This window comes from Pleurodeles waltl, chromosome 4_2 (genome assembly GCF_031143425.1).
Source record: "Pleurodeles waltl isolate 20211129_DDA chromosome 4_2, aPleWal1.hap1.20221129, whole genome shotgun sequence".
Taxonomy (NCBI): domain Eukaryota; kingdom Metazoa; phylum Chordata; class Amphibia; order Caudata; family Salamandridae; genus Pleurodeles; species Pleurodeles waltl.
This window is the reverse complement of record NC_090443.1, coordinates 728351472-728379275: the sequence shown is the minus strand read 5'-3', so window position 1 is coordinate 728379275 and position 27804 is coordinate 728351472. Positions and strand designations below refer to the sequence as shown.

Below are 27804 nucleotides of genomic sequence, written 5' to 3'. Positions count from 1 at the left end.
AAAGTCACCCAGGGACTATGGGGCAATAACAACGGCAATCCTTGCTCTGTGTGTGGGAGGGGCCGAACCTAGGCCACACGAGGTGGAGGGCAGGCCGATCTCCCTCAGAAGTGGTATCAACAGGGGTCATCATTCTACTCTAGTGCTATAATGAAAGGACCAAAACTCTAAAAAACTCTAAAAAACTAAAACTCACTCCAGACTTCGGGGAGGCCATGGGGCCTATTAGGACCCCGGGACCCACAGGACGAGTAAGACGGAAGTGGCAGATGTTACATCGTGAGGAGGGTGCTATGGTATTGATATCTGCATATTTTACTTATTGTATTTTCGTTGTGTATTTTCCCTTTTGTTTTTCTCAAAATAAAAAAATCTTTATACATTTAAAAAAAAAAAGAATAACACTGTGCAGCCTATGTGAAGAGCTACACAGACCAAATTGTTGGAAAGAACAACAGCTGTAGTGTAAATACATATTCAAAAATACATTTATTCTAGAAATGTAATAAAAAATAATTCTCAAACTTACCCTTCCAAAAGAGAGTAAAAACAATGCAGGGCAGTGTAGCCCATAGGCTGCCATTATACAGGATGTAAATAGAGCTCTGCCTTTAAGAAAGCAAAGTCTTCCTGTATCCCCTCATGCACAGCAAAAGGCAGTTGCCTCAGTTCTTTTTTGGAGGCTTGTAACCTGACATGAAGGAACAAAACATTTGTTGTAGTACCAACATCGATATTATTACGGCAACTTTTCCTATGTCAGCTCCACCGGGGAGGAGGGAGGGCTGCTTATGACTATCATGGAAATACCCCTACGAGAGAACTGGAGTTACAGGTAAGAAACCATTCCTTCTCTCGTAGGGGATTTCCATGTATAGTCATAAGCACTGAATAGACTAGCAAGCCCATCCCCATAACCGCGGTAGAGTAGACAGAATAATACTGAAAACATGAATCATGCAAATAGATTCTTGAGAGAGGCCTGTCCAACCTGCGCATCTGCCCTCGCATCTGTATCAAGGCAGTAATGTTGCGTAAAGGTATGGACCGATTTCCAAGTGGCCGCCTTGCATATCTCTGCCAAAGGGATATTTCTCATTAAGGCCGCAGTAGCTGCCTTCCCTCTAGTAGAATGGGCTTTTGGCCTGCTATCAAGAGATTTATTCGCTAACTGATAACACAACACTATACATGAAACAATCCATCTGGATAAAGATTGTTTAGACGTGCCCAACCCTGTTCTAACTGGGCCATAGTTAACAAAGAGTTGCTGAGATTTACGCAAGCATTTTGTCCTGTGCAAGTAAAACTTTAAAACCCTCTTTACGTCCAGAGAATGCAGGGTTCTCTCGGCAGGGGTAGTTGGATTTTGAAAGAAAGTTGGTAATGAAATGGTTTGATTCACATGAAAGTCTGAAACGTCTTTTGGTAAAAAATTTTGATGCGTCCTCATCACTACTTTCGCAGAATGAAAAACCGTGTAGGGTTCTTGAGCGCAAAGGGCCTGGATCTCACTGACCCTACGCGCTGATGTGATTGCAACCAGAAAAGCAGTTTTCCACATAAGGTGTTGTAGAGATGCTTTATGGATCGGTTCAAACGGAGGTAGCATCAGACGTGAGAGGACAATATTCAGTTCGCATGGAGGAGATGGTCTCCTAATGGGAGGGAAGACCTTTTTCAAGCCCTCCAGGAAGTCCTTGATGATTGGAATCCTAAAGAAGGAAGGTTGAGAAGGGCTCTTTCTATATGCCGTTAGAGCCGCCAGGTGTACTTTTATTGATGACAATTGCAATCCAGATTTTGCCAAACCTAACAAGTATGGCAGGATAGTTTCCTCTCCGCAGGATATTGGGTCAACGTTGTTGTCCAAGAACCACACACAGAACCTTTTCCACTTGCATGCATAAGCTGACCTTGTGGAAGGGCGCTTTGCTTCCCTTAGGATTTCCATGCAGTCCTGAGGTAGGTTCAAGTGTCCATATTGCACTAACTCAGGAGCCATGCTGCCAAATTCAACGATGAGAGGTTGGGATGAGATATCTGGCCTCGGAACTTCGTGAGAAGGTCCGGGCGATGAGGCAGCCTGATGTGTGGCTTGAGTGATCGGTGAAGGAGGTCTGGAAACCACCATTGGCGTGGCCATTCTGGGGCAGTTAGAATCATCTTGGTGTGAGCATTGGATAGCTTCTGGAGGGCTGCCGGTATCAGGGGAAGCGGTGGAAAGGCCTAAAGAAATGCTCCTGACCATCTTATCCACAGGGCATTCCCCAGCGTCCCTGGATGGTAATATCTGGAGGCAAAGTTTTGGCATTTTTTGTTTTCTGGGGTTGCGAATAGGTCTATAGAGGGGGTACCCCACATGGCAAAAATGGAACGGACGACGTCGTCGTGTAATACCCATTCGTGGTTCTCGTCCATTTCGCGGCTGAGGGCATCCGCTTGAACATTCTGTATGCCCGTAAGGTGAGTTGCCACTAACAACAGGTTCCTGGCTAGAAGCCAATGCCAGATTGTTTGAGCCTCTTCAATAAGATCCTGGACCTGGTACCTCCTTGTTTGTTTACGTAATACATGGTGGCCACGTTGTCCGTCTGGAGGAGGAGAGTTTCTGTCTTCAGAGATGGTAGGAAGGCCTTGAGCGCAAGATGGACTGCGCGAAGCTCCAACAGGTTGATATGATACAGACGCTCTCTCTGTGACCAATTGCCTTGGACTCGAAGGTGATCCATATGCGCTCCCCATCCGAGCAGCGATGCGTCTGTTACGATGGTTTGAGCTGGAGGCTGTTGTTGGAAAGGAATCCCCACCAAGAGATTGTTGGGTGAACACCACCACTTGAGGGATTGTAAGGCGTGGGGAGAAAGGAGGACTCTGCTCTCCCAATCGTCCATCAGTTGGCACCATTGATTCTCCAGGCATTCCTGTAAGGGTCTCATATGGAGGCGAGCATTGGGAATGAGGTGGATGCAAGACGCCATCGAGCCCAGTAGAGAGGATATTGCCCTTGCAGTGGTCTGAGGTGTTCTCTCGAGCTGCTGGCATTTTTGGAGAATCGATAACCGTCGTTCCTCCGAAGGAAACACCTTTCCTTGTTTGGTATCTATAATGGCCCCTAAGTAATGCAGCCTCTGAACAGATGTTGCTGTGGACTTGAGAAGATTGACTTGAAGGCCCAGGCTCTGGAGAAGCTGCTGAGACCAGTTGAAATGTTGTTGAGCCTCTAGATAGGTGGAGGCCTTAATGAGCCAATCGTCTAGATAGGGGTAGACGAATATTCGATGCTTCCTCAAATGGGCGGCCACCACCACCATGCATTTGGAAAAAGTTCTCAGTGCTGATTTGAGGCCGAAGGGTATAACCGCAAATTGGTAATGACTTTTGCCGACGATGAACCTTACAACTTTTCGATGTTTCTCGCTCACCGGAATGTGAAAATAAGCGTCTTGGAGGTCTATCGCGCAGAGCCAGTCGCCCTGACGAAGTTGAGGGTAAATTTGGTGCAAGGATAGCATCCTGAATTTTTCTCTGCGAATCCACTTGTTTGCTATCCTTAGGTCTAGAATGGGACGAAACTCTTGTTTATCCTTCTTTGGTACCAAAAAATACCTCGAGTAACTCCCCTTTCCATGCTGATTGATCAGGACGGGCTCTATTGCTCTCTTTTGTAATAGGGTTGTTACTTCTAACTGAAGAGCTTCGAGGTGGTGGCTGACTGGTTTGGGTGGAACAGATGGAGGAGGACTGATGAACCTGAGAGTGTAACCATTCCGCATAATATTCAATACCAAGGCGTCTGATGTGATGCGTGGCCACTCGTCCAGATGATTTAAGATACTTCCCCCTACCGGAGTGGGTAACGAAGGAGGGGGAAGCGAAGATTCAGTGCTTAGACGTGGGAGCCTGGCGAGTTGTCTGGGTTTGCGGTGTGGAACGACCCCTTGTCGACTTTCGTTGTGTCGAGAAGGTTCTTTGATGCTGTTGCTGCTGCTGGGGTCGTGAAGCCATCCACTGTGGCATCTGATACCTGTGAGTGAACAGCCGTCGTTGGTAAGGACGGAATGCTTTTCGCTGTTCCCTTGGTCGTTCGATGCCCACCGCTTTTAAAGTGTCTAGCTCAGATTTCATTCTCGACATCTCGTCATCGGCATGAGAGCCAAACAAGGTGGAGCCTGAGAAGGGTAAATTTTGAATTCTCTGCTGTGCCTCTGGTTTGAGAGATGTCAAGCGTAGCCAAGCGTGTCTTCTTAAGGCCACTCCATGAGCGTAGTTATGTGCCGATAGCACCGAAGAGTCAGCAGCAGCACTTATCACCTGGTTGGAGACCATGGCACCTTCACTCACGATCTCCAAGAAATCTTCTCTTTTGTCTTTAGGCAGATGCTCCGCAAACTGTAGTATAGAGTCCCAAAGAGCACGATCATATCTACCTAATAAAGCAGTAGCACTGGCTGCTTTCATTGTGATGGCTGCGGTAGAGCATACTTTACGGCCTGCGGCATCGATCTTTCTGCTCTCCTTGTCCGGAGGCGAGGGGGAAGACGGAGATGTAGAGTGTAACTTCTTTGCCGCTACTATAACCACAGAGTCCGGCACTGGATCCGACCTTAGGAATAGAGGGTCTTGCTCCGGTGGGCGATACTTTTTTATAAGCCTGGAAGGAGCAGTCTTAGTTGTGGCTGGTGTCAGAAATATATCCATTGCCGGTTCAAGAAGACCCGGGACCAGTGCAAGTAATGGTCTTGAGGATGTTCTCTGATGCAAAGTCTCGAAAACCACTGAGGTCGTTGGAGCGCGTACCGCCAGCGGGATGTTTAGTTTGGTAGCACCGCGTACTAGGACCTCATGGAAGGTGTTCACGTCATCTATGGGAGAAACTCTCAGAGACGGTGAGTCAGACAGGGTTGGAGAGTAATCCTGTGTGGAAGAAGAAGAATGTCTATGACGTGAATGAGAAGATCTTTGAACTGATTCATGTCGATGGTGTAGAGAGGAAGAAAAGCGTCTCGAGGAATGCCGGGAATGTCTTGTGGATTCCGCTGGAGTCACCGGGACGGACTCTGAGGGAGGAGCCGGAGGAGGAGCTGTAGGTACCACAGGTGTCTGCGGCAAAGGTGACTGCTGAGGAGACGGCTGAGGTGAAGTTGGAAGAAGAATGAGCGAGGCCGAGGATTCCGATGTGGTATAAACCCTTCTAGGCCTCTTTGAATGTCTCCTCGACGTCGACACACTCCTCGACGTCGAAGTATGGTGACAGCGGGTGCCTCTCGGCGTTGATTCCCCTTGTCGCTGAGATCCTCTCGACGGTGACCTTCCTCGACGTCAGTGGGATGACGGCGAGCGTCTTCGACGGCGAGCACTTTTCCTCGACGTCGGTCGTCCTTGTCGCGTCGACGGCGACCCGGACCAAGACCTTCTTGACGGCGAGCGTCTACGCCGTCTCGCCGGCGAAACGGCTGTCGACGCCAAGCGATGCCTCTTTCTCGACGGTGAGCCGGTCCTCGACGGCGAACATGTTGGCGCCGTTCCCGGTCTCGACGTCGATGCCCTCGACGTCGTCAGAGACCTATGTCGTTTGTGAGCAGGTCTGGCAGATGCTCCAGAGGAAACAGGGAGAGCCCTGGTAGAAGACTGACCTTCTCCTCGCTTTGTGGCAGATTGACCACTTCTTCTCCTGTCCTCTCTTGCCTGAAGTCAAATTTTCTCCCTGTCGCGAAGAGTTCTTCTGGAGAATGTTCTACAGATGTCACAGGAGTCAGGTTTGTGACTGGATGGTAGGCAAATAATACAGACCTGGTGTGGGTCTGTTTTAGCCTTTTTTCTGCCACAAGAAGGACATTTGTCAAAAAGTGAAGGCATTCTAAAGATAGAAAAACCTTAAATTTCTGTCAGAATTTGGCAGGAAAGGCTAGCAAATGTTCACTCAAGATGAAAGACGTCGAGTGAAATTGAAATTCAAAAGGTATTAATTGAATTTTCTGTCAAAAAAGCTTTGTGAGGAAGAGCTCAATGCTTCAGGGTCCTGTCAGAAGGAGCCGGAAAAAAGAACTGAGGCAACTGCCTTTTGCTGTGCATGATGGGATACAGGAAGACTTTGCTTTCTTAAAGGCACAGCTCTATTTACATCCTGTATAATGGCAACCTATGGGCTACACTGCCCTGCATTGTTTTTACTCTCTTTTGGAAGGGTAAATAAAGTTTGAGAATGCATTTTTTATTACATTTCTAGAATAAATGTATTTTTGAATATGTATTTACACTACAGCTGTCGTTCTTTCCAACAATTTGGTCTGTGTAGCTCTTCACATAGGCTGCACAGTGTTATTCTTAAGTGGTTTTGACAGGCCTTTTTTAAAAGGACTGGTAGCTGCACTTAAGAATATATTTCAGATCAGTGCTCCGGGGTCCCCGCAGGCGCGCGGAACTATTCAGTGCTCATGACTACACATGGAAATCCCCTACGAGAGAAGGGGGGAGAATGCTGCGTGCATGAAAGACGGTGAATGCATGTGCCACATGGCAAGGGTAGGGATGGGGGCCAATCAGTTTGACGATGCAGTTGGTAACAACTTCTCTTTTTCCCCTGTACATTTCATGTAGGTCAGCGCCCACCAGAAAAAATATATTGGCGTGCCATCGCCAATGACGTCCGGACCCTGGGGGTCTACCACAGACGGAGCACCCACTGCCGTAAAAGATGGGAGGACATTCGCCGCTGGAGCAAGAAGACGGCGGAGGCTCAGCTGGGGATGGCCTCCCAACGTGGGAGGGGTGCCCGTCGCACCATGACCCCCCTGATGTTCAGGATCCTGGCGGTGGCCTACCCGGAGTTGGATGGGCGCTTGAGGGCATCACAGCAGCCACAAGGGGGTGAGTACACTCTAATTCTGCTGACTTTGCGCGCAGTGGGGGTGTCTGGGTGGGGGAGATGGGCTGTGGGTTTCCCTAGGCCAGGGCGAGTTCCGTGGGCAAGGCCCCTCCGTAAGGCAGGCCATGTGGCACCCCACCCCACCTCTGTGGAGTGCCAAGTACACCTAGTCATGCCCCTGTGTCATCTATGTGTGCAGATGTCGTCCATAGCCTTGTAGGCCATTTCCCAGGAATTGAACAGTGGACCCCAAGAGTGTGGCGTAGTGCAGGGGGCTTCTGTGTCTGTCGTGTCTGCCAACGGTAGCGGTAATCCATGCACTCAACATGCACTCACTGTCGTCCCCCCCTTTTTGTGTTCTTCCTGTTCTTCTGTGCATTAGCATCATCAGGCGGAGGAGCAGTGGCACCGGAGCACGAGGGAGCTGCATCCCACATGGCCCTGGAGGGCGAGACAACGCACTGAGAGTTCACCAGTGGGACGGAGGGCGAGGGGAGCTCCACGGCGGGGACAGGAGCTGACACCAACGACATGGACTCGTCCTCTGATGGGAGCTCCCTTGTGGTGCGGCAACATCTGTGCCCCCCGCATCTACAGGTACAGCCGCCACCCCCGACCAGCACCGCCCTCCCAGCAGCCCCTCAGCATTTGCTCCGTGCCCACTTACCCAGGAGGGTGGGCATCACCTTCGCCCCAGGCACCTCAGGCCCTGCCCCAGTCACCCCTGCTGCCCTCAGTGAGGAGGCCATTGACCTCCTCAGGCCCCTCACTGTTGAGCAGTCTACCATTTTGAATGTCATCCAGGGTGTAGAGAGGCAGTTGCAACAAACAAATGCATTCCTGGAGGGCATTCATTCTGGTCAGGTGGACCTTCAGCGAGCTTTTCAGACTCTGGCCTCAGCACTGATGGCAGCCATTGCCCCAGTCTCTAGCCTCCCCCCTCCAACTTCCTCCACCCAGACCCAATCCCCTCTACCTCAGCCTATCCCAAGCACACCTACAGACCAGCATGCACACACGTCAACACACAAGGGAAGCTCTGGCAAACATAAGCATCACACATCCCACAGGCACTCATACAAGCATCACACACATGCAGACACACCAACATCCACTACCTCCACTGTGTCCCCCTCCTCCTCGTCTCCCTCCTCCCTGCCAGTCTCGTCTACACTCACACCTGCATGCACTACCTCTACAGCCACTACGTCCCTCTCCAGCACACCCACCACCACACCCTCACGTGCTCACTTGCAGTCACCACCCCCACAACCATTCACACGTCCCCTATGTCCTCTCCCATTGTGTCTGTGACGCCCCCTCCCAAGATACACAAACGCAGGCACACACCCACCCAACAGCCATCCACCTCACGACAGCCTCCAGTGCATGCACCTTCACCCAAAGTCACCAAACGTACACCTCCTACAACCACCACCTCTTCCTCCACTCCCAAACCCCCTCCAGCTACCCGTCCCAGTGTGTCCAAAAAACTTTTCCTGTCCACCCTTGACCTCTTTCCCACACCTCCCCCACCCCATCCGTCTCCTAGGTCCCAAACTAGCACCTCAGCCATAGCCAGGGCAGTCCCCCACCTGTGAAGCATCAGAAGTTGGCCAGTGCCCGGCGGGAGAGGGGGAAGACTCCAGCCACCAAAGCCGCTCCCAGGGGTCCCGGTGGGAGTGTAGAGTCAGCTGTGACACCTTCCAAGGTGGGGAAGGACTACAAGAAACCCGGCAAGCCTGGGAAGAGCAGCACGGCAGAGAAGGTGGCCCAGGAGGCCACCTCCAGCACAAGCCCAGCTGCCCAGGACAGGACCGCCAGCACCAGTCCAGCTGCCCAGGAGGCCACCGCCAGCACCAGCACACCTGCCCAGGAGGCCAGCACCAGCCCACCTGCCCAGGACAGCACCAGCCCACCTGCCCAGGAGGCCACCGCCAGCAGCAGCCCAGGAGGCCACCGCCAGCACCAGCCCACCTGCCCAGGAGGCCACCGCCAGCACCAGCCCACCTGCCCAGGTGGCCACCGCCAGCACTAGCCCCGCTGGGCCATGAAGGACCGCCAGCAAAAGCCCTGCTGGGCCATGAAGGACCGCCAGCAAAAGCCCCACTGGGCCATGAAGGACCACCAGCAAAAGCCCCGCTGGGCCATGAAGGACCGCCAGCACCTAAGACCCTGCAATGGAGACCACCATCTCAAGCACCGCTGAACAGGGCACCGCCGTCTCAAGCACTGCTGAACAGGGCACCGCCGTCTCAAGCACTGCTGAACAGGGCACCGCCGTCTCAAGCACCGCTGCACAGGGCACCGCCATCTCAAGCACCGCTGAACAGGGCACCGCCATATCAAGCACCGCTGAACAGGGCACCGCCGTCTCAAGCACCGCTGAACAGGGCACCGCCATCTCAAGCACAGCTGAACAGGGCACCGCCATCTCAAGCACTGCTGGCCCATGAGCGGCAAGGGCACTGACGCAACTGAGTCCGTCACGGGGTGAATGATGCACGCTGGGCACCATGCCCCGTCCAGAACCAGTGGAGACTGTCATCCACTACCTCTGCCCTTATCAGGATGAAGCACCCTGGGCACCATGCCCCCTCCAGAACCAGTGGAGAAAAGCAGCCACTACCCCAATCCTTGACAGATTGAAGCGCTCTGGGCACCATGCCCCCTCCAGAACCAGTGGAGACTGTCATCCACTACCTCTGTCCTTAGCAGGATGAAGCACTCTGGGCACCATGCCCTCTCCAGAACCAGTGGAGACTGTTATCCACTTGTGATACTGTGGCTTTGCACTCCCCAGGATATGGCAGTGGGCAAACCACCCACTATAGAGACTTGAGAGACTGTGGCTTTGCACTCCCCAGTATTGAACAGTGGGCAAACCACCCACTGTAGAGACTTGAGAGACTGTGGCTTTGCACTCCCCAGGATTGAACAGTAGGCAACCCACCCACTGTAGAGACTTGAGAGACTGTGGCTTTGCACTCCCCAGGATTGAACAGTAGGCAACCCACCCACTGTATAGACTTGAGAGACTGTGGCTTTGCACTGCCCAGGATTGAACAGTGGGCAACCCACCCACTGTAGAGACTTGAGAGACTGTGGCTTTTGCACTCCCCAGGATGGAACAGTGGGCATGTGGCCCCCTCGTGGATTTGGCGTCGTGCACTCAAGTGGCTGAGGGCCCCCCCCCATTCCCTCCCCCTGAGGTGCCTCTTTAGTTGCTCTATGATGCCCCTGCAGTGTTCTCTCCGTCATGGTCGGGGATCTTGTGTGGGCCTCGCCCATACCGTGTGGTCCCAGTATTCCACGGACTTTCTTAGAGCACTACCTGGACTACTATGCTTGGTATATATTATGTACATGGTGTATATATATATTTCTGCCTACTTGCTTTTAATATATTACAATGGTTACTCTCATTTTCTATTGTCTTTGCATTCTTCCAGGGGGTTTGGGGGGTGTAACTGTGATGTATTGATATGCATTATTGTGTGTGTTGTAGTGGGTGAGGGTGGGGGTGTTACGTGTGTGTGTCCCTGTTTTTTGCCTCCCCTGTGTCGTAGATGCAGTACTCACCGTGGTCTTCGCCGCCGGCGTTCATGCTCCTGGTAGAGGAGCAGGAAGACTATTGCAGGTAGAATTTGGAGTTCCGGGTCCATGGCGTCCTCATTCCTCGTGGGGTGTGTTGAGGTGAGCGTTTTCCCTTCGGGATTCCTGTTTCTGCCGTGTTTTTATCTGCAGTGAATCCGCCCCGGAAAAAGTGGCTGATTGGCCTGTCATAATAGTGTGAGCGGTACATTGTCTCCCGCATGTCTGTTGGCGGTGACCGCCGTGGCGGTCGGAGTGTTAAAGTGGCTGTCTTTGTTGCCGGTTTCCGCCACGGTCGAAATTGCAAATTTTTTACCACCGGCATGTTGGCGGTCTTACCGCCGCTTTAACACCGACCGCCAGGGTTGTAATGACCACCTCAGTGTTACAAAAATAAAGATACTTTATTTTGGTGAGACAACTGCCAAAAATACTGTAGAGACTACACTCCCTTAGGAGGTAAGTAATACACAAATTATATAAACTTGTATGCAGAAATAGCTGAAAAACAGTTAGAAAACAGTGCAAACAGTGAAAATCACAATAGTTAGAAATGGGCCCAGGGGGAACACAAACCATATACTAAGAAAGTGGAATATGAATGTCGGTTTCCTACCTAGGCAAGTGTAGTGTGTAGAGGGGCACTGGGAGTATTAGAAAACACCAAGGGTAAGTAACAGAACCTACTTCAGAGCCCAGGAAAGGAGGAGTAAATCACAATAACTTTCCTGGAACACACAAGGACACGAGAAAGAAGATTATGCAAGAACCAGAAGAGACTGCAGGACAGTACTGCACCCAAGAAGATGGATGTGGGTTCCTGGTTGGTGCAGATGATATCCCACGCCGGATGGATGATTGCAGTTTGGTTTGCGTTGCTGGATTCCACCAACAAGCCTTGGCACATGCAAAGCTTGGGGTTAGCGGAAAATGGCGCTGCCCGGGACCAGGAGGGACCTGGTGCACTCTACTCAGGAGGGGGAGCCAGAGGGGACTCTCAGCAGTTCAGAGAGCACTCAGAAGACCAGGTAGCTTGCACAGGAGTCCCACAGCATGGGGACAAAGAAGGTGCAAAAGGAGGACTAAGCAGCACTACAACAAAGGGTCCCATGCCGTTGGAGAACCACGCAGGAAGCTGTGCATCACAGGAAGGAGTGCTGGGGGCTGCAGCTATACGGTGCATGAAGAACTTCATGGAAGGATGCCATTAAGCCTTGGCAACTGCAAAACACGTGGTGCACAGGCGTACTGTCTTGCGTGGGGAGGCAAGCTCTTATCTCCACCAAAGTTGGACAGTGGCACGCCAGGACTGCCTGGACTACTTCGGTCCACCACCTGTGATGCTGGATACATGCAACTCATCAGGAGAGGGGACCCACTTCACCCGTCATCAATGCAAAGAGGTGCCTGCTGAAGCAGGGTAGTGACTCCTTCACTCCAAGGGAGATTCCTTGGTTCTTCTGGTGCAGGCTGAGGACAGGCTGTCCTCTGAGGATGCACAATTGGGAAACAGTTGCAGTTACTGGCAGGAACTGAAGATACAATGTTGCAAATGTCATCTTTGCTTCTTTTTTGCGGTTTGTCGAGTTCCTGGGGGGTCCAAATGCAGTTTCTTTGGTAAGAAGGTGAAGTAAAGGATGCACAGGATTCCTGCTGGAGTCTTGCAATCCGATTCTGAAGAACCACTCAAGAAAGAGACCCTAAATAGCCCTGAAAAGGGGATTGGTCTCTGACGTCACCTGCTGGCACTGACCACTCAGATGCTCCCTGAGTTCTCTGCCAACTTGGAATCCAAGATGGCAAAACCCAGGGACCGTCTGGAGGAGCTCTGAGCACCACCCCTGGGTGGTGATGGACATAGGAGTGGTCACTCCCCTTTACTTTGTCCAGTTTCGCGCCCGAGCAGGGACTGGGAGTCCCTGAACTGGTGTAGACTGAATTATGCAAGGAGGGCACCAAATGTGCTCTTCAAAGCCTTTCCAGTGGCTTGGGGAGGCTGTCCCTCCCAAGCCTGTAACACCTATTTCCAAAGGGAGAGGATGTAACACCCCTCTCCCAAAGGAAATCCTTTGTTCTGCCTTCCTAGGCCTGAGCTGCTCAAGCAACAGGGGGGCAGAAACTTGTCTGAGAGGTGGCAGCAGCTGGGGCTGCCTGGAAAACCTCAGAAGTCTGAAATGGCAATATTGGGGGTCCTCTAAGGAGCCCTCAGAGTGCATGGAATCAAACAACCAATGCTTGCAAAAGCATTGGGGTATGACTCCAACATGTTTGATACAAAAAATGCAAATGTTCGAAGTTACCATTATGAAACTGCACATAGGTGGTGACCTATGTCCAGCACACTAAGGAGCCCTCAGAGTGCATGGAATCAAACAACCAATGCTTGCAAAAGCATTGGGGTATGACTTCAACATATTTGATACAAAAAATGCATATGTTCAGAGTTACCATTATGTAGCTGCACATAGGTGGTGACCTATGTCCAGCACAAGCGTACAATAGCATCCCCGCACACATGAAGTCCGGGAAATTGGTCCTGCTAGTGCAGGGGTGCCCTTACACACAGGTACTTTGCATCCTGCCCTCAGGGCTGAAGGGCCTGCTATAGGGGTGACTTATAAGTGATCAGGTGCAGTGTAAATGGCAGTGAAAGAGTGCATGCCCTTTTCATGCAGGCTGCAAAGGCAGTCCTGCAGAAGCCTTTGCCTGGGCTCCATATGGGTGGAAAGGACTTTTTCATAGTATATACTCTAAGGTGTACATGTTTTTCTTTCTTCAGGAAGGCCTGCAGAGTCACTCAAGACAAAGAAACTTATGCATCCTATAAGAAACGGGCTACAATGACCCAATTCTTCATTTTTTTTTTAAAAGGGCTAAGGAAATCATATATGTTTATGGTTTAACATGAATGTTTTGTAAATACAGCTTAAATCTCTTTCACACACCCTTTTTTGGAAAATTAAAGAGATGAGGAATAGCAGGACAGTGTACCCCCTATAGGCTGTCATTATGTGAGTTTAAAATAGTCTGTCCCTTTAAGAACCTAGGAACTACCAGTATCTCATCATGTTGCTTCAGTTCTTTTTTCCGGCTCATGGTAACAGAATCTTGGAACATTGAGCTCAGCCTTCTAGGCTTTTTCTCATCAAAAGTTTTCACTAGAATTTTGCGACAACCTTTTCATTCAACAGTTTTCATCTATCCCTCAATATTTCTACCTTTTTCTGACAGAGAAATAAGATATTTTGCCAAATAAAATGCCATGCTTATTTAGCAGTGTCTTGCCTGTGGAAGGAAGAAGGGTAAATCAGTCCCTCACGAGGTGTGTATTATCTTCCTTCCAGTAAGTCATGTTCCTGACTCTTGTCATCACTGCAGAAACGTTTCTTGAAGTACCCTGAGAGACAGTGAGAAGATTTGCTTCTAAGGCACTGACGAAAGATGGTGACAGCAAGCACAGGCTGAAGGTGGTACCATAGAGGGAGGAGAAGGTCAGTCTTCTGCCAGGGCTCTGGCATCTGCCTCAAATGGGCTTGGGAGGTCACAGAAGAGGGTTCTAGCCCAAAAAAGACATCGGTCCCGATCAACATCGAAAAGTTCGAAGTCAGGACAAGGTTTGGCTCCCAGCTATTTGCCATCAAGGTCTGGATCGACGTCAATCAAGAGACGTCGTTCGTCGTCGAAACAACACCAGTCGACATTGAAGACCCATACACTGTCAATGCACAGACCGCATTCTATGTCGAGGAGTGTGTTGATGTCAAGGAGATGTGGACTGATGTCGAGGCACTTATGGAGTTCAATGTCTAGGAGCAGATTGATGTTGAGGTGCCCACTAAGGGCGACGTCTAGGAGCAGATCGATGTCGAGAAACCAACTGAGGTCAACGTCTAGGAGCAGATCGACATCAAGGCATTGTAGGAGATGAACATCAAGGAGGCTTTCAATGACGAGGACACATCAGGAGACAAGGAAGAAAAGACAATGCATTTATTCATCCCCAGAATCTCAATATTCAAGAATACACTCTACTTCTAAAATTGTACTACCATCTTCGTCTCCATCTCCTGCACCTCAACATCCCCCTCCCCCTCTACCACCAACACCATCACCACCAACATCTCCTCCAGCACCTCCACCTCCAGTGCCCCTTCCACCGGCGCCAATTCTACCACCTGTGGAGGCTCCTTTGCCAAGATATAGATCATGTTCCCGAATGCGCCATCACTCTCACTATCACAGACACCATAGTTCAAGGTGCTCATCACCATCTTCAAGGCACTCTCATCAGCACCATCGTTCTCTCTGATATAGATCATATACCAGATACTCTCATTGTTCTAGAGAGACTACCTTCACCTCTACAAGAGGGTACTCACTGACACTGTCAGATTCAACACCACCTTGTATCTCTCCAGTGGATGGCATTACCACCTTCCATGAGGTCCTGGCATGAGGAGCTGCTAAACTTAAAGTACAGATGTTGGTTCCTACGCCTTCAACATCTGTAATATTTGAGACTCTACACCAAAGGTCAGCATCAGGACCACTACTGACACTGGTGCTTGGCCTCTTAGAGCCAGCCATGGATCTGTTTTTGACTCCAGCCTCAGTTAGGGCTGCTTCTTTGAGGTTGCGGAAAAAGTACTGCCCTCTTGAACAGGATCCTCTCTTCCTCTGCTCTGATACTCTTCCGGACTCAGTGGACATCTTAGTGGCCAAAAGCATCATACCTCTATTCCTTCTTCAATGGTACCTCCGGATAAGTAGAGTAGAAAACTGGACTCTGCAGGCTGCAAAGTCTGTAGCTCTGCCGCAACAACTATGAAAGCAACCAGTGCAGCTGCCGTACTCTGCAGATATGACGGAGCTCTGTGGGACTCTATCCAGCATTTTGCCAAGCATTTTCCCAGGGACAAACAGAAAGACTTTATGGAAATTGTTAATGAGGGTATGATAGTATAAAATCAAGTTATCAGTGTGACAGCAAATTCTTCCCTGTTGGTGGCACATGAATACTGCCATGGACTAGCGCTAAGATATTAAACTACAGTTTAACATCTCTCAAGCTGGAGTCTAAGCAAAGGACCCAAAATCTTCCATTCTCAGGCTCCACTCTCTTTGGAAGCCACATTGAAGATGAGATGGTACGCAGTAAAGCCGAATTGGAAACACTTAAAGCTTTGGGTTTAAAGAGGCCAAAATAACAAAGGAAATCCTTCAGACCCTGCCAATGCTATTTTTACCCTCAGAGGGTTCAAACCTCTCAATTGCATCAAGGTCGACAGCAGCAGCAACACCAAAGATCCTACCACCAACATTGAAAGCAGACGAGAGGAAGATCCACCCAATAGCCTACTCAAGGGAGTTAAAAGGCAGAAGAATCTAAAACATGAATCCTCTCTTCCCTCTCGTCCGTTACCCACTCTGGTAGGGGGAAGCGTTTCTCATTTTCTGGCAGAGTGGCAAACAATGATGCAAGATACCTGGGTTCTAAATAGTGTGCAAAATAGGAATTGTGTCAGGTTACAAGCCCCAATGGCGTCCATATCTCCAAAACCATCTTATTAACATCTGATGTTGCTAATTTCGGAAGTCAACATCTTCCTACAAAAAGAGGCAGTGGAGGCCGTTCCTCCCAGACAAAGGGGAACAGGCATTTATTCCAGATATTTTTGGGTCAAAAAGAAATATAAGAACAAATTCAGACCCTTTCCCAACCTAAAAGTAGCCAACAAATGGATTTGATGAGAAAGGTTTCAGATGCTGGGGTTACATCAGATCTATCCCCAGTTACAACAGGGAGATTGGTTATGCTCCTTAGACTTTCAAGATGCGTGCTTTCATGTACCAATTGTCGAGAAACATTGCAAACTCCTGAGGTACATCATAGGGCAGGATCACTATCAGTACAAAGTACTTTAATTTGACCTCAAGTCAGCACCCACAACATTCTCAAAGCGCATGGCAGTAGTAGCTGCCCACCTCAGAAATCATCAAATATTAGTTTGCCCTTACCTAAATGATTGGCTTATCAAGGTGTCCACTTCTCAGGATGCCCAGCTTCATTACAACTGGGCCTGCGATCTTCGGTGGCTAGAGCTTCAAATCAACCACAGCAAGTCAACATCTACCCCGTTCACATTTTGCATTACTTTGGAGCTTTTATCGCCACTGTTCAGGCAAGAGCGTGTCCTTAGTAGGAGAGATGGTTATCAATCTGTCTAAAGTGTTACTCTCTCATGAAAGTCTCTTATCCATCAGTGAGGGCAGTGTTGTCTCTCCTTGGCTCAATGGTCTCCTGCATCTTCCTGACTCAAATGCCTATCTTCACATGTGGCCTCTCCAAGAATGTCTTGAGGACCAGTGGGACTACCTAACAGGCAGAGGACAAAATTAGCCTATCCCTTTATGCAAAGCACTCCCTGAAATCGAGGTGCTCTCCATCCGTCCTACTTCAAGGGAAACCATTTCATCAACAGGCTCCCTCTCAGACAATAGTGATGGATGCATCACTACTAGGATGGGGGCTCACTGGATCACATCATTTCAGAGAGAGATGACACATCAAACCAATCTCCCCAAGCTCTAGGTAGTTCATCTTCTGTTGAAAGATTTTCACCCGTCCTTCAAGACCCAGTTCCTGCTTGTTCAGATAGACAATACAACCACCATGCACTACCTCCACAAGCAGGGGGGAACGAGGTCCAGACCTTTGTCACAAGAGGCCCAAACAATCTGGAAATGGGTCATAGACGCGGACCTAAGGATCATGGCAACTCACTTTCTAGGTGTGCAAAATGCTCATGCAGACACTCGCAGCAGGGTTGTGCCAGACAATTATGAATGGATCTTTCACAGCGTCGTCTCCAAGCATTGACTCGTTCGTCATTGTGGAAAACAACCAATGTCAAAACTTCACCTTCACTTCCAAGACACTGGGGCAAACCCTGTAGGAGGCTGGCTCAGTTTATGGTATACACCTATGGTGTGGCACCCTGTACTGAGTCCAGGTAACCCTTAGTGATAGTGTTTTGGTGCCCAGATATCCAAAGATCTCTAGGGGTAGCTGTGAAGAGCAGCCAAGGCTTATCAACGAGGAGTGTAAAGCACTTACAATACCATAGTAGTCAGTCAGTAACTGTTACACAAGAAAGGACCACACCAAGTGTTGCAAAAATAAAGTATTCTTAATTACAACACTAAGACTATGCCAATGTTGATATATCTCTTCTTGGAGATATCTACACACAAAATATTCACTTAGTAACAAGCAGGAAAAGCATACAAATACATTGAGCCTTATAGGGGAGGGGGCAAACCATAAACTAAGAAAGTGGTAGAAGAATGGAGGTACCCAACCAAGGTAAGTGTGTTAGAATCCCAGGGGCTGGGGGTGTAAGAAATTACCAAGGGTAAGTACCAGAAATCCCACAGGCACTCGGTTGCAGAGTTTTTATTGAGCCGGGTGTCTTATAGGCTAGCAGAACCAATGCGGTTGGATTTGTATGGATTCAGGACCCTTCCCAGTGGACCCCCAGGCAACCAGTTGACACCAGGAAGGTTGGAGAGTACTCTCACCCTTGAATACCCAGAAGATTAGAGAACCTACACCATAGAGGCCAAGTGCATGGGGTTAATTGACATAGAAACCTTAATTGGATTCAATAGAACCCTCAATTGTCCAGCTGCTGTTGCGACCCATGGACCAGGTCGGTCGAACCTAAGGGTGGATTCCAGATGTGAAGAACCTGAAGAGGAAAGGGACAGTGTCCATACCACTCTGAGATGTCCAAGCAGAGAAGATATGCAATGCCCACCCTCTTAGAGGTGAAGTTCCTGCAGGACAGTGGAAGAAGAAGTCCAGCTGTGTAGTCCAGGGGATGCAGGAGATCCTTGGACTCACCCAGAAGCTGTCCCACATCAGTCGCCAGATTGCAGGTGGGTCAGTGGACAGCAGGGCCACCAACAAGCCTTAGCAAATTCAATTACTTGTTGCAAGGAAGATTGCAGGTTTTTGGGGACCAGGTTGAGTCAGGGCATGCCTTCAGCAAGAAGGAAAGCCAGCTGGAGTCAGAGGAGCCCCCACAAGCGACACACTGGCAGCAGGCACAGGGAGTCGCAGGGAGGTCTCAGCAGCACAACAAAACAGGAGTCCCACGTCGCAGGAGCAGAAGCTGATCTTGGAATTGCAGAGTGCTGGAGGTCGGGCTTCTTGGAGCCTGAAGATCTCCTGGAAGAAGATTCAACAAGCCTTGGTAAGATCAACAATTGTGATGCACAGGGGTTCTGTTTCAGTTGCAAGGGCACACCCTCTCCCAAGTTGGAAAGAAGACAAGGGAGACCCGGAGAGGCCCACAGAACCACCACTAGTGTTGCAGAGCCTTTTGAAGTCTATGGGTCCGTGGGACAGGAGGATCCACCAATCGATCATTGTCATCTTGAGGTGCCTGAGGGTACAGGGGACTGACCCCTCACTCCAAGGGAGATTTTGTCTTGCTTCTTGGATGCAAACAGAGTCCTTGTGACCCAGGAGGATACACAGCCATTGATGTTGCAGAACTCTTGCAGGAGCTGGAGAAACAACATTGGAGTGGGAGCCCCCCGAACTTGGCACAGTCTTGTGTCAGTTGGAAAAGCAGGCCAGCAGCAGTTCTGGAGGTCAGGAGCAGAAAATGTCTTGCAGAAAGTTCCTTGTAGAGTCTTGCTCGACAAATCTGAGGACCCACCTTTGGGGGAGCCCTGAAGTAACCCTAATAGGGGGTTGGTCACTCTCTGTAGTGACCCACCTATCAGAGGTGGTCAGGGACGTCATCTACCTGGCCTGACCAGTCATATGCTCCCAGGGGGCTCTGCCTACATTGTTTCCAAATGGCAGACTCAACCATCCACCTGACAGAGCTCTGTGCACCTCCCTAGGGGAGGATCTGGAGAGGGAGGGTGGTCACTCCCCTGTCCTTCGTGTGGTTTTACACCAGAGGTGGAACCTGGGGTTCCTGCACTGGTGCAAACCGGTTTGTGCAAGGAGGGCATCAAATGTGCCCGTCAAAGCAGTCTGGTGGCCCTGGGAGGCCACCCCATCCCAGCCCAGAGCCACTTAGTTCTAAAGTCCAGGAGGTCACACCTCACTCCTACAGGAAACCCTTTATTCTGCTTTACCCTGCTCGAGTTGTGCTCAGCAGAAGGATGGCAGATCTGTGTCTGGGGTCTGCAGCGTGGGCTGGCAAGCAGACCCTGCAAGGCTGTACAGGCAGAACTGGGGGATCTTCTAAGGAACCCCCAAAGTACATGGTATCATGCAACTAACACTGGAATCATTGTAGTTGTATGATTTCAACATGTTTGATACCACACATGCCAAAGTTCTGAGAAGCCAATATGTTTTCGGAACACTCATATCGACCAGTGTCCACAAGATACCTTAAGATGACTTCCCCGCACTTACAAAGCCCAGGAATCGGACTCTGGGATTTGTAGGGGTACCTCTGCTCATGGAGGGGTACCCTCACACTTAGGAACATGGGTTGAAGGGCCTACCAGAAGGGTGACTTACAGTGTCCAAGTGCAGTGACTGTCAAGGTGCTTGCACCATTTCACGCAGGCTGCAATGGCAGTCCTGCAGACACAGTTTGCATGGGCTCCCATGGGTGGCATAATACATGCTGCAATCCATGGGAGTCCATGGGAGACCCCTGGTTGGTGTACCAACCCCCTGGTTATCTAAGTACCATATACCAGGGACTTACATGGGTGTACCAGTATGCCAATTGTGGAGTGTAAAAGTTCACCAGCAACCAATTTTGGAGGAGAGAGCACATACAATGGGGTCCTGATTAGCAGAATCCCACTGTGCTACAGTCTAAAGACACTGACAGCAGGCAAAACGTGGGGGTAACCATGTCAGAAAGATGCTACTTTCCTATATACCCTATGGATCGACTCATCTGGCTATTTTTTTCTACACTTTTTCACCAATTCCCCTTGATTCCATCAGTCCTCATCAAACTGTCCCACTCGAGAGCCAGGATGATATTAATAGCCCCGAGTGGCCACATCAATGGTGTTTCAAGGATCTGCTTCACCAGTCAGAGTGTCCACATCTCAAGCTGCCATGCAAACCGGACTACTAACAGATGGTTTTCCCCAATCTTTCCTCCCTGAATTTGTCTGCATGGCTCTTGAACTAGTGCAGTACGGACATTTGAATCGGTCACAAGACTGCATGGACATTCTCAAGAAGGCTAAGCGGCCATAAACCCTTTATGCATATGCCTTCAAATGGAAGAGATTTTGCATTTGGCGTTCCTCCAAGAATGTAGACCCTACATCTTGCCAGAAAGATGTTATTCTTCCATATTTACTACATTTGACTAAATCTGGCTTGCAATTCTGTTCAATAAAAGTTCACTTTGCAGCTTTTACTCTCTACAGAAAATGCCCTTTACAAGCCTCTTTTTTCACAATTCAAGTGATCAAGGATTTTCTAGAAGAGTTGAAGAAGATTTTCCCTCCCATCAGGCATCCTTCACCTCCCTGGGAGTTCAACTTAGTTCAAGACTCATGTGGAAACTTTTCAAACCCATTCACAAGTCATCCCTGCAACATCTCTCTTAGAAGACCGCTTTCCTTGTAGCAGTCAAATCAGCTCGTAGGGTTAGGGAGATTCAAGCTTTATGTTCTCACAAACCATACACAGTCTCTCACTTGAGTAATGCTGTCACAAGGACTCACCCAAAATTCCTCCTGAAGGTTATTTCAGAAGTCTATGTCAATAAGACTATTTAAGTATAAAAAAAATTTCAGCATCCTTCCACCCTGGCAGAAAAATCCCTTAATTCTCCAGATGTACGGAGCAGTGGCGGCTGCCACAAATCTCAAGGAGGGGGTCAATTTGGAGGAAGGAGGAAAACAAATTTTTAAAAAATTAACGTACCTCGCTGGGTGCTGCCGACCGTCTCGTGCTACACTTCTGATGGTGTCTCAGCAGTCCCTTGGACATCAGCACAGGCTCCCTGCACAATCTCATGCTAAACCTAGCATGAGAGCAGCAGCAGGATTAGTCTGAGCGGCTCAGTCTGCTGCTCAGACACTGCATGGGAGTCTGTAAATAGAAAACCAGGGCACACCACAAGCAGTCCTGTGTGGTTAATCCAAGTGGTAGTGAAATCAGAGTCTGGTAAACCATGATGTAGATGGAAGTGGAATTTGTATTCTTATTATTAGCACTGTTGCCAATATCCAACTCATGGACCAATATACAGCAAGCAGCGTAAAATACAGGAAACAGCCGACACGTGTTTCGTCTCCTAGACTTTGTCAAGGCTTAAGGAGTATCGATTCTCTGGGAGTATCGCTGGGAAGCAGATCCAGACGACCCCACCAACTACCGACCCATCTCCCTCCTCCCCTTCCCAGCGAAGGTCATTTAAAAAATTGTGAACAGCCAACTTTCCCGATACCTGGAAGACAGCAAAGCGCTCGATACCTCCCAATCCGGTTTTCTCAAGAACCACAGCACGGAGACCGCACTCATTGCTGCCACAGATGACATCAGGACCATGCTCGACAAAGGCGAAACTGCAGCGCTCATCCTCTTGGACCTTTCCTCAGCTTTCGACACCGTCTGTCACCACACCCTTTGTACTCGCCTCCACAACACCAGAATCTGCGGCAAGGCCCTCAACTGGATCTCCTCTTTCCTCTCCGGCAGAACCCAGAGAGTCCGCCTTCTGCCCTACCTGTCCGAATCCTCCAAAACCATCTGTGGCGTCCCTCAAGGATCCTCCCTCAGCCCAACACTTTTCAACGTCTACATGGCTCCCCTCACCAACATTGCACGATCCCACCACATCAACATCGTATCCTACACAGATGACACCCAGCTGATCATCTCCCCAACGAAGGACCCCACAACAGCAAGAAACAACCTCCACAAGCCACTTCACGCTATCGCCGACTGGATGGATTCAAGCCGCCTCAAGCTAAACGCAGACAAAACAGAGATCCTTATCTTCGGCAGCAATCTCTCTGCCTGGAACGACTCCTGGTGGCCCACCTCCCTCGGAACTACCCCCACCCCCACCACCCAAGTACGGAACCTGGGCATCATCCTTGACTCAGCACTCAGCATGACTCAGCAGGTCAACGCAGTCTCCTCTTCCTGCTACAACACCCTCTGTATGCTCCGCAAGATCTTCAAGTGGATTCCCGTCGAAACCAGAAAAACGGTCACCCACGCCCTAGTCAGTAGCCGACTGGACTTTGGCAATGCGCTCTATGCAGGAACCACGGCCAAACTACAAAAGAAAATGCAACGTATCCAAAACGCCTCCGCCCGACTCATCCTTGACGACCCACGCCACAACCACATCTCTGCCCACCTCAGAGAGCAACACTGGCTACCTGTATAGAAGAGGATTACCTTCAAACTACGCACCCACGCACACAAAGCCCTCCACAACACAGGTCCGGTCTACCTCAATGACATACTCACCTTCCACAGCCCGCCCGCCAGCTCCGCTCCACCAGCCTCACCCTCGCCTCCGTCCCCCGCATTCACCGCACCACCACTGGAGGAAGATCCTTCTCTTACCTCGCCGCCAAGACCTGGAACTCCCTACCGCTCCAGCCACACCAGACCCACGACCTCCTGGCCTTCCGCAAACACCTCAAGACTTGGCTATTCGACCAATAGCTCCCCCCCCCTGCGCCTTGAGACCCTGACGGGTGAGTAGCGCGCTTTATAAATAAATTGATTGATTGATTGAAAAAAATATATATACTGGTGCTATGGTGGGAATGAATCATCCACGAATAGTAGAATCTGGCCAAATCCGGCCGAGGACTTTAGAGAAGAAAGCGTGGCAGCGGCCCTGATAAGCCTATCAGGAGTAGTGGTGTCCGTGCCAGTTGGCATCGGTATGTGGAATAATAGGCATGCATGGAAGTCTGTGCAGATTATCCAACCCGGCTGTGCAACACAGCCAAGTTGGAGAAACCTAAGTGCACATGTCAGTTTGGCCAGCCTAAGATGGCCATCCAAACTGATATGCGCACTTAAGTACATTCAGTGACTCCACTCCCACCCCGCCTCCCTTGGCCAAACCCACCCGGCTGCACATGCTGACTGAGCCAGCAGCTGAAAAATAAAACAGTAGTAAACCATTGTTTTATTTTTCAGCTGCAGGCCATAGCCAGAGGCAACACTTCTTCGCCATTGCGAATGAGCCGTCCCTGATAAGGAGGATAATTGTATCAAGATAAAACATGGGACATATGCAGAATGGAGCAATTGATTATCTGTTATGGCCCGGTCCGTATAGGTTTAGCCACTTTCAAACAATCCATCTCACAATGGATAGTGTCTTGCATCCGGTTTTGCTAAAAAAACTAACAAGACCTTATCAGCTAGACTAAAGACACATTCCACTAGGGACAAAGCGGGTACTACCACTTTAATGAGAAATGTCCCTGTATCTGAAATTTGCAAGGAACATAAATGGAGATCTGTTCACACATTCACCAAGCACTACTGCTTGGGCTCGGATGCCAGAACAGATGCTCAAGTAAGACAGGCTTCCCTCAGAAATTTATTTGCTTAATGGGCTAAGATTGCTCATACTTCTGTCTTTTCCACCGCTCCTGATGGGGATGTGCTTGGTATTCTATTCAGTGATTATGACTATCAAAGGAGATCCCCTAAGAGAGAAGGAATTGTTCCTTACCTGTAATCACAGTTTTCTCTTAGAGGGCTCTCCATTGAAGTAATAAGCAACCCTCCCACCTCCCTGGTGGAGAAGACAGAAGCAGTTATGGGACCTACCTATCACTCACATAGTGCATCAAAAAGAACTGAAGCATCTGCCATCTACTAAGCATAATGGGATATGGATGGTCCCTGGTTTCTTAAAGGCACACACTCTATTTTAAACTCACATAATGACAGCCTGTCCTGCTACCTTTCATCTCTTTACCTTTCCCAAAAAAGGGTTTGTGAAAGAGATTTAAGCTGTTTTTAAAAAACATTAGTGTTAAATTATAAACATACAATTTTCTTGGCCCTTTCTTTAAGTACAATATGAAGAATTGGGCTGTTATAGTTTGTTTCACATAGGCTGCATAATGTACTTTCTCTTAAGTGACTCTGCAAGCATTCCAGAAAAAAGGCGGACATCTACATTTAAGAAGATATACTTTGAAAAAGTACTCTGGACTTCAATGGAGATTCTCCTAAGAGAGAACTGGGGTTACAGGTAAGAAACCATTCCTTACATAGAACCTTTCACAAAAAGTTAATCCTACAATTGTTGAAATAAAACTGAAGCGGACCTACATTACTTATTGGCCATGTCCCCCCATCATGCTTTCATCACCCATTCCCTGTCCAGTGCTTGGCTCTGGTTATCCATTTATATTGTTAACCAGCCAACCTCATAGCTTGAAAGGAAGGTAAGGTATTTTGAAGTAAATGAGGAATTTCTCTTTATGAATCCCTAATAAGTCTAAACCTGAATAAGTAATGTGGTCCCCTCAGTGCCTTGCAAAATCTTTCCAGAGTTGGTTATCAGAAACAGCCCTTAATCTAGATGTAGCCAACTTTCAGTAGTAATTCATGTTTCCATTTTTGTCTCCCTATTGCAGTTTTGTGCCACAAGAAAAGGTGTACAACAGGCGGCTTCTGTCCTTGCAAAAGATGCTAAATTTGTTATGGATCTACAGCATAAACAAAGGTGTGTCCAAATTTTAAATGAAATGTCAAAATCAACTACAAAAAGTGTTACAAGGGTGTACTGAAAACTTGTCTTGAAATCAAAGATCACATGCTGACTTGCTCATGTTTTTTTCCCTCTACTGTCAAAACATTCCTTTTTATTCACCAAAACACGTTTTTATTTTGTAGGAATTCATTTTTTAAGTTAAAAAAAACAGAAATATTATTTGAACATAGAGAGGCCTGTGTACATTGTCCAGTAGTAAATTTACTTTTATGCTTTTGAGTTGCTTTACTACTATGGGCTATTCACAAAATCCAAGTGTAAAGTAACTTAAAAGAGTTTACTCCAATCCCTGGTACGGTCCCTTGAAACAGTGTAGGAAAGTACCCTCTTTTTAGCTTGGTTACCCCCACTTTTGGCCTGTTTTTCAGTGTGTTTGAGTGTGTCTACTGGGATCCTGCCAATCAAGACCTGAGTAGTTGTGCACGCTCCTTTAAATTATGGTTACTGCATACTGGTAATCCAGTATTTCACCCACAATTGGCATACTGATGCCCCCTTATAAGTCCCTCGTATATGGTACCTAGGTACCCAGGGCATTGGGGTTCTAGGGGATCCCTATGGGCTGCAGCATTTCTTTTGCCACCCATAGGGAGCCCATGCAAAGGCGTCTACAGGACTGCCCTTGCAAGCTGTGTGCAAAGGTGCATGCACCCTTTCACTGCCATTTACCCTGCACCAGGTCACTTATAAGTCACCCCTATAGCAGGCCCTTCAGCCCTGAGGGCAGGGTGCAGAGTACCTGTGTGTGAGGGCACCCCTGCACTAGCAGAGGTGCCCTACAACCTCCAAGACCATTTTCCCAGACTTCGTGAGTGTGGGGATGCCATTTTACACGTGTATTGGACATAGGTCACTACCTATGTCCAGCTACATAATGGTATCTTTGGAAATAAGTGTTGCAGGCTTGGGAGGGGTAGCCTCCCCAAGCCACTGAAAATGCTTTGAAGGGCACATTTGGTGCCCTCCTTGCATAATCCAGTCTACAGCAGTTCAGGGACCCCAGACCCTGCTCTGGCGTGAAACTGGACAAAGGAAAAAGGAGTGACCACTCCCCTAGCCATCACTACCCCAGAGGTGGTGCTCAGAACTCCTCCAGAGGGTCCCTGGGTTTTGCCATAGTTAAGCAGGGAACTCTGTGATCATGTGAGTGGCCAGTGCCAGCAGGTGACATTAGAGCGCTCCCTTGATAGGTGCTTACCTGTTTAGCTGACTAATCCCCTTTCAGGGCTATTTAGGGTCTCTCTCTTGGGCGGTTCTTCAGATTCAGATTGCAACACTCCAGAAGGAATCCTGTGCATCCTTTACTTCACCTTCTCACCGGAGAAACTGTATCTGGACCCTCCAGGAACTCTACAAACCGCAACAAAGAAGCAAGTACGACTTCTGCAACATTGTATCTTCAGCTCCTGCCAGCAACTGCAACTGTTTCTCAGTCCTGCATCCTCAGCGGACAGCCTGTTTTCAACCTGCACCAGAAGAACGAAGGAATCTCCTTGGAATGGAGGAGTCACTCCCCTGCTTTAGAAGGCACCTCTTTGCAACGACGACCGGCGGCGTGGGTCCCCTCTCCTGAGAAGCTGCTTGGATCCTGCCTCATGGGTGGTGGACTGAAGTGGTCCTGACGGTCCTGACGTCCTACTTTTAAACTTTGGTGGAGGTACAAGCTTGCTCCCCACGCAAGACAGTACTCCCTTGCACTGTGTGTTTTGCAGTTGCCAAGGCTTGTTGGCATCCTTCCATGAAGTTCTTCATGCACAGTGCAGCTCTAGCCCCCAGCACTCTATCCTGTGATGCACAACTTCCTGAGTGGTTCACCGGTGGTGTGGGACCCTATGTTGTAGTGCTGCGTGGGCCTCCTTTTGCACCTTCTTTGTCCCCATTCTGTGGGACTCCTGTGCATGCCCCTCTGACTAGCCCTCCTGAGTAGAGTCCACCAGGTCCCTCCTGGTCCCAGGCAGCGCCATTTTCCGCTAACGACGAGCTTTGCGTATGCCATGGCTTATTGGCAGAATCCAGCGAAGCAAACCAGACTGCAATCATCCATTTGGCGTGGGACATAATCTGCACCAACCAGGAACCGGCATCCATGTTCTTGGGTGCAGTACTACCTGTTGTTCTTTACCAGTGGTTCTTCTTTTACACCTTCATCTGGGTTAGCAGAGGCTCCTGTTCTCCCTGGACTCCTCTGTGCTTCTTGGACTTGGTTCCCTTCTTCCACAGGTCTTCAGGTCCAGGAATCCACTGTTGGTGTCTTGCAGTCTCTTCTGTTTCTTGTATTATCTTCTTTCTCATGTTCTTGTGTGTTCTAGGGAAGTTACTGTGATTTACGCTTGCTTTCCTGGGCTCTGGGGTGGGTTCTATTACTTACCTTTGGTGTTGTTTTCTAATACTTCCAGAGCCCCTCTACACAATAAACTTCCCTAGGTGGGAAACCGACATTTGCATTCCACTTTCTTAGTATATGGTTTGTGTTCTCCCAGGCCTATTTTTAACTATTGTGATTTTCACTGTTTGCACTAACTGTTTTTACAGCTATTTCTGCATACTAGTGTATATCTTTTGTGT

The 27804-nt window shown here is 49.1% G+C and overlaps 1 protein-coding gene across 1 annotated transcript in view; it reads left to right on the top strand.

Moving 5' to 3' along the window:
• HFM1 (helicase for meiosis 1) overlaps positions 1–27804 on the top strand; it is a 2166952-nt gene that overhangs the window by 589229 nt on the left and 1549919 nt on the right. Inside the window, exon 7 of the mRNA XM_069233212.1 lies at positions 25103–25191. Coding sequence (XP_069089313.1) covers positions 25103–25191 — 89 coding nt within the window. The remainder of the gene's footprint in view (positions 1–25102; positions 25192–27804) is intronic.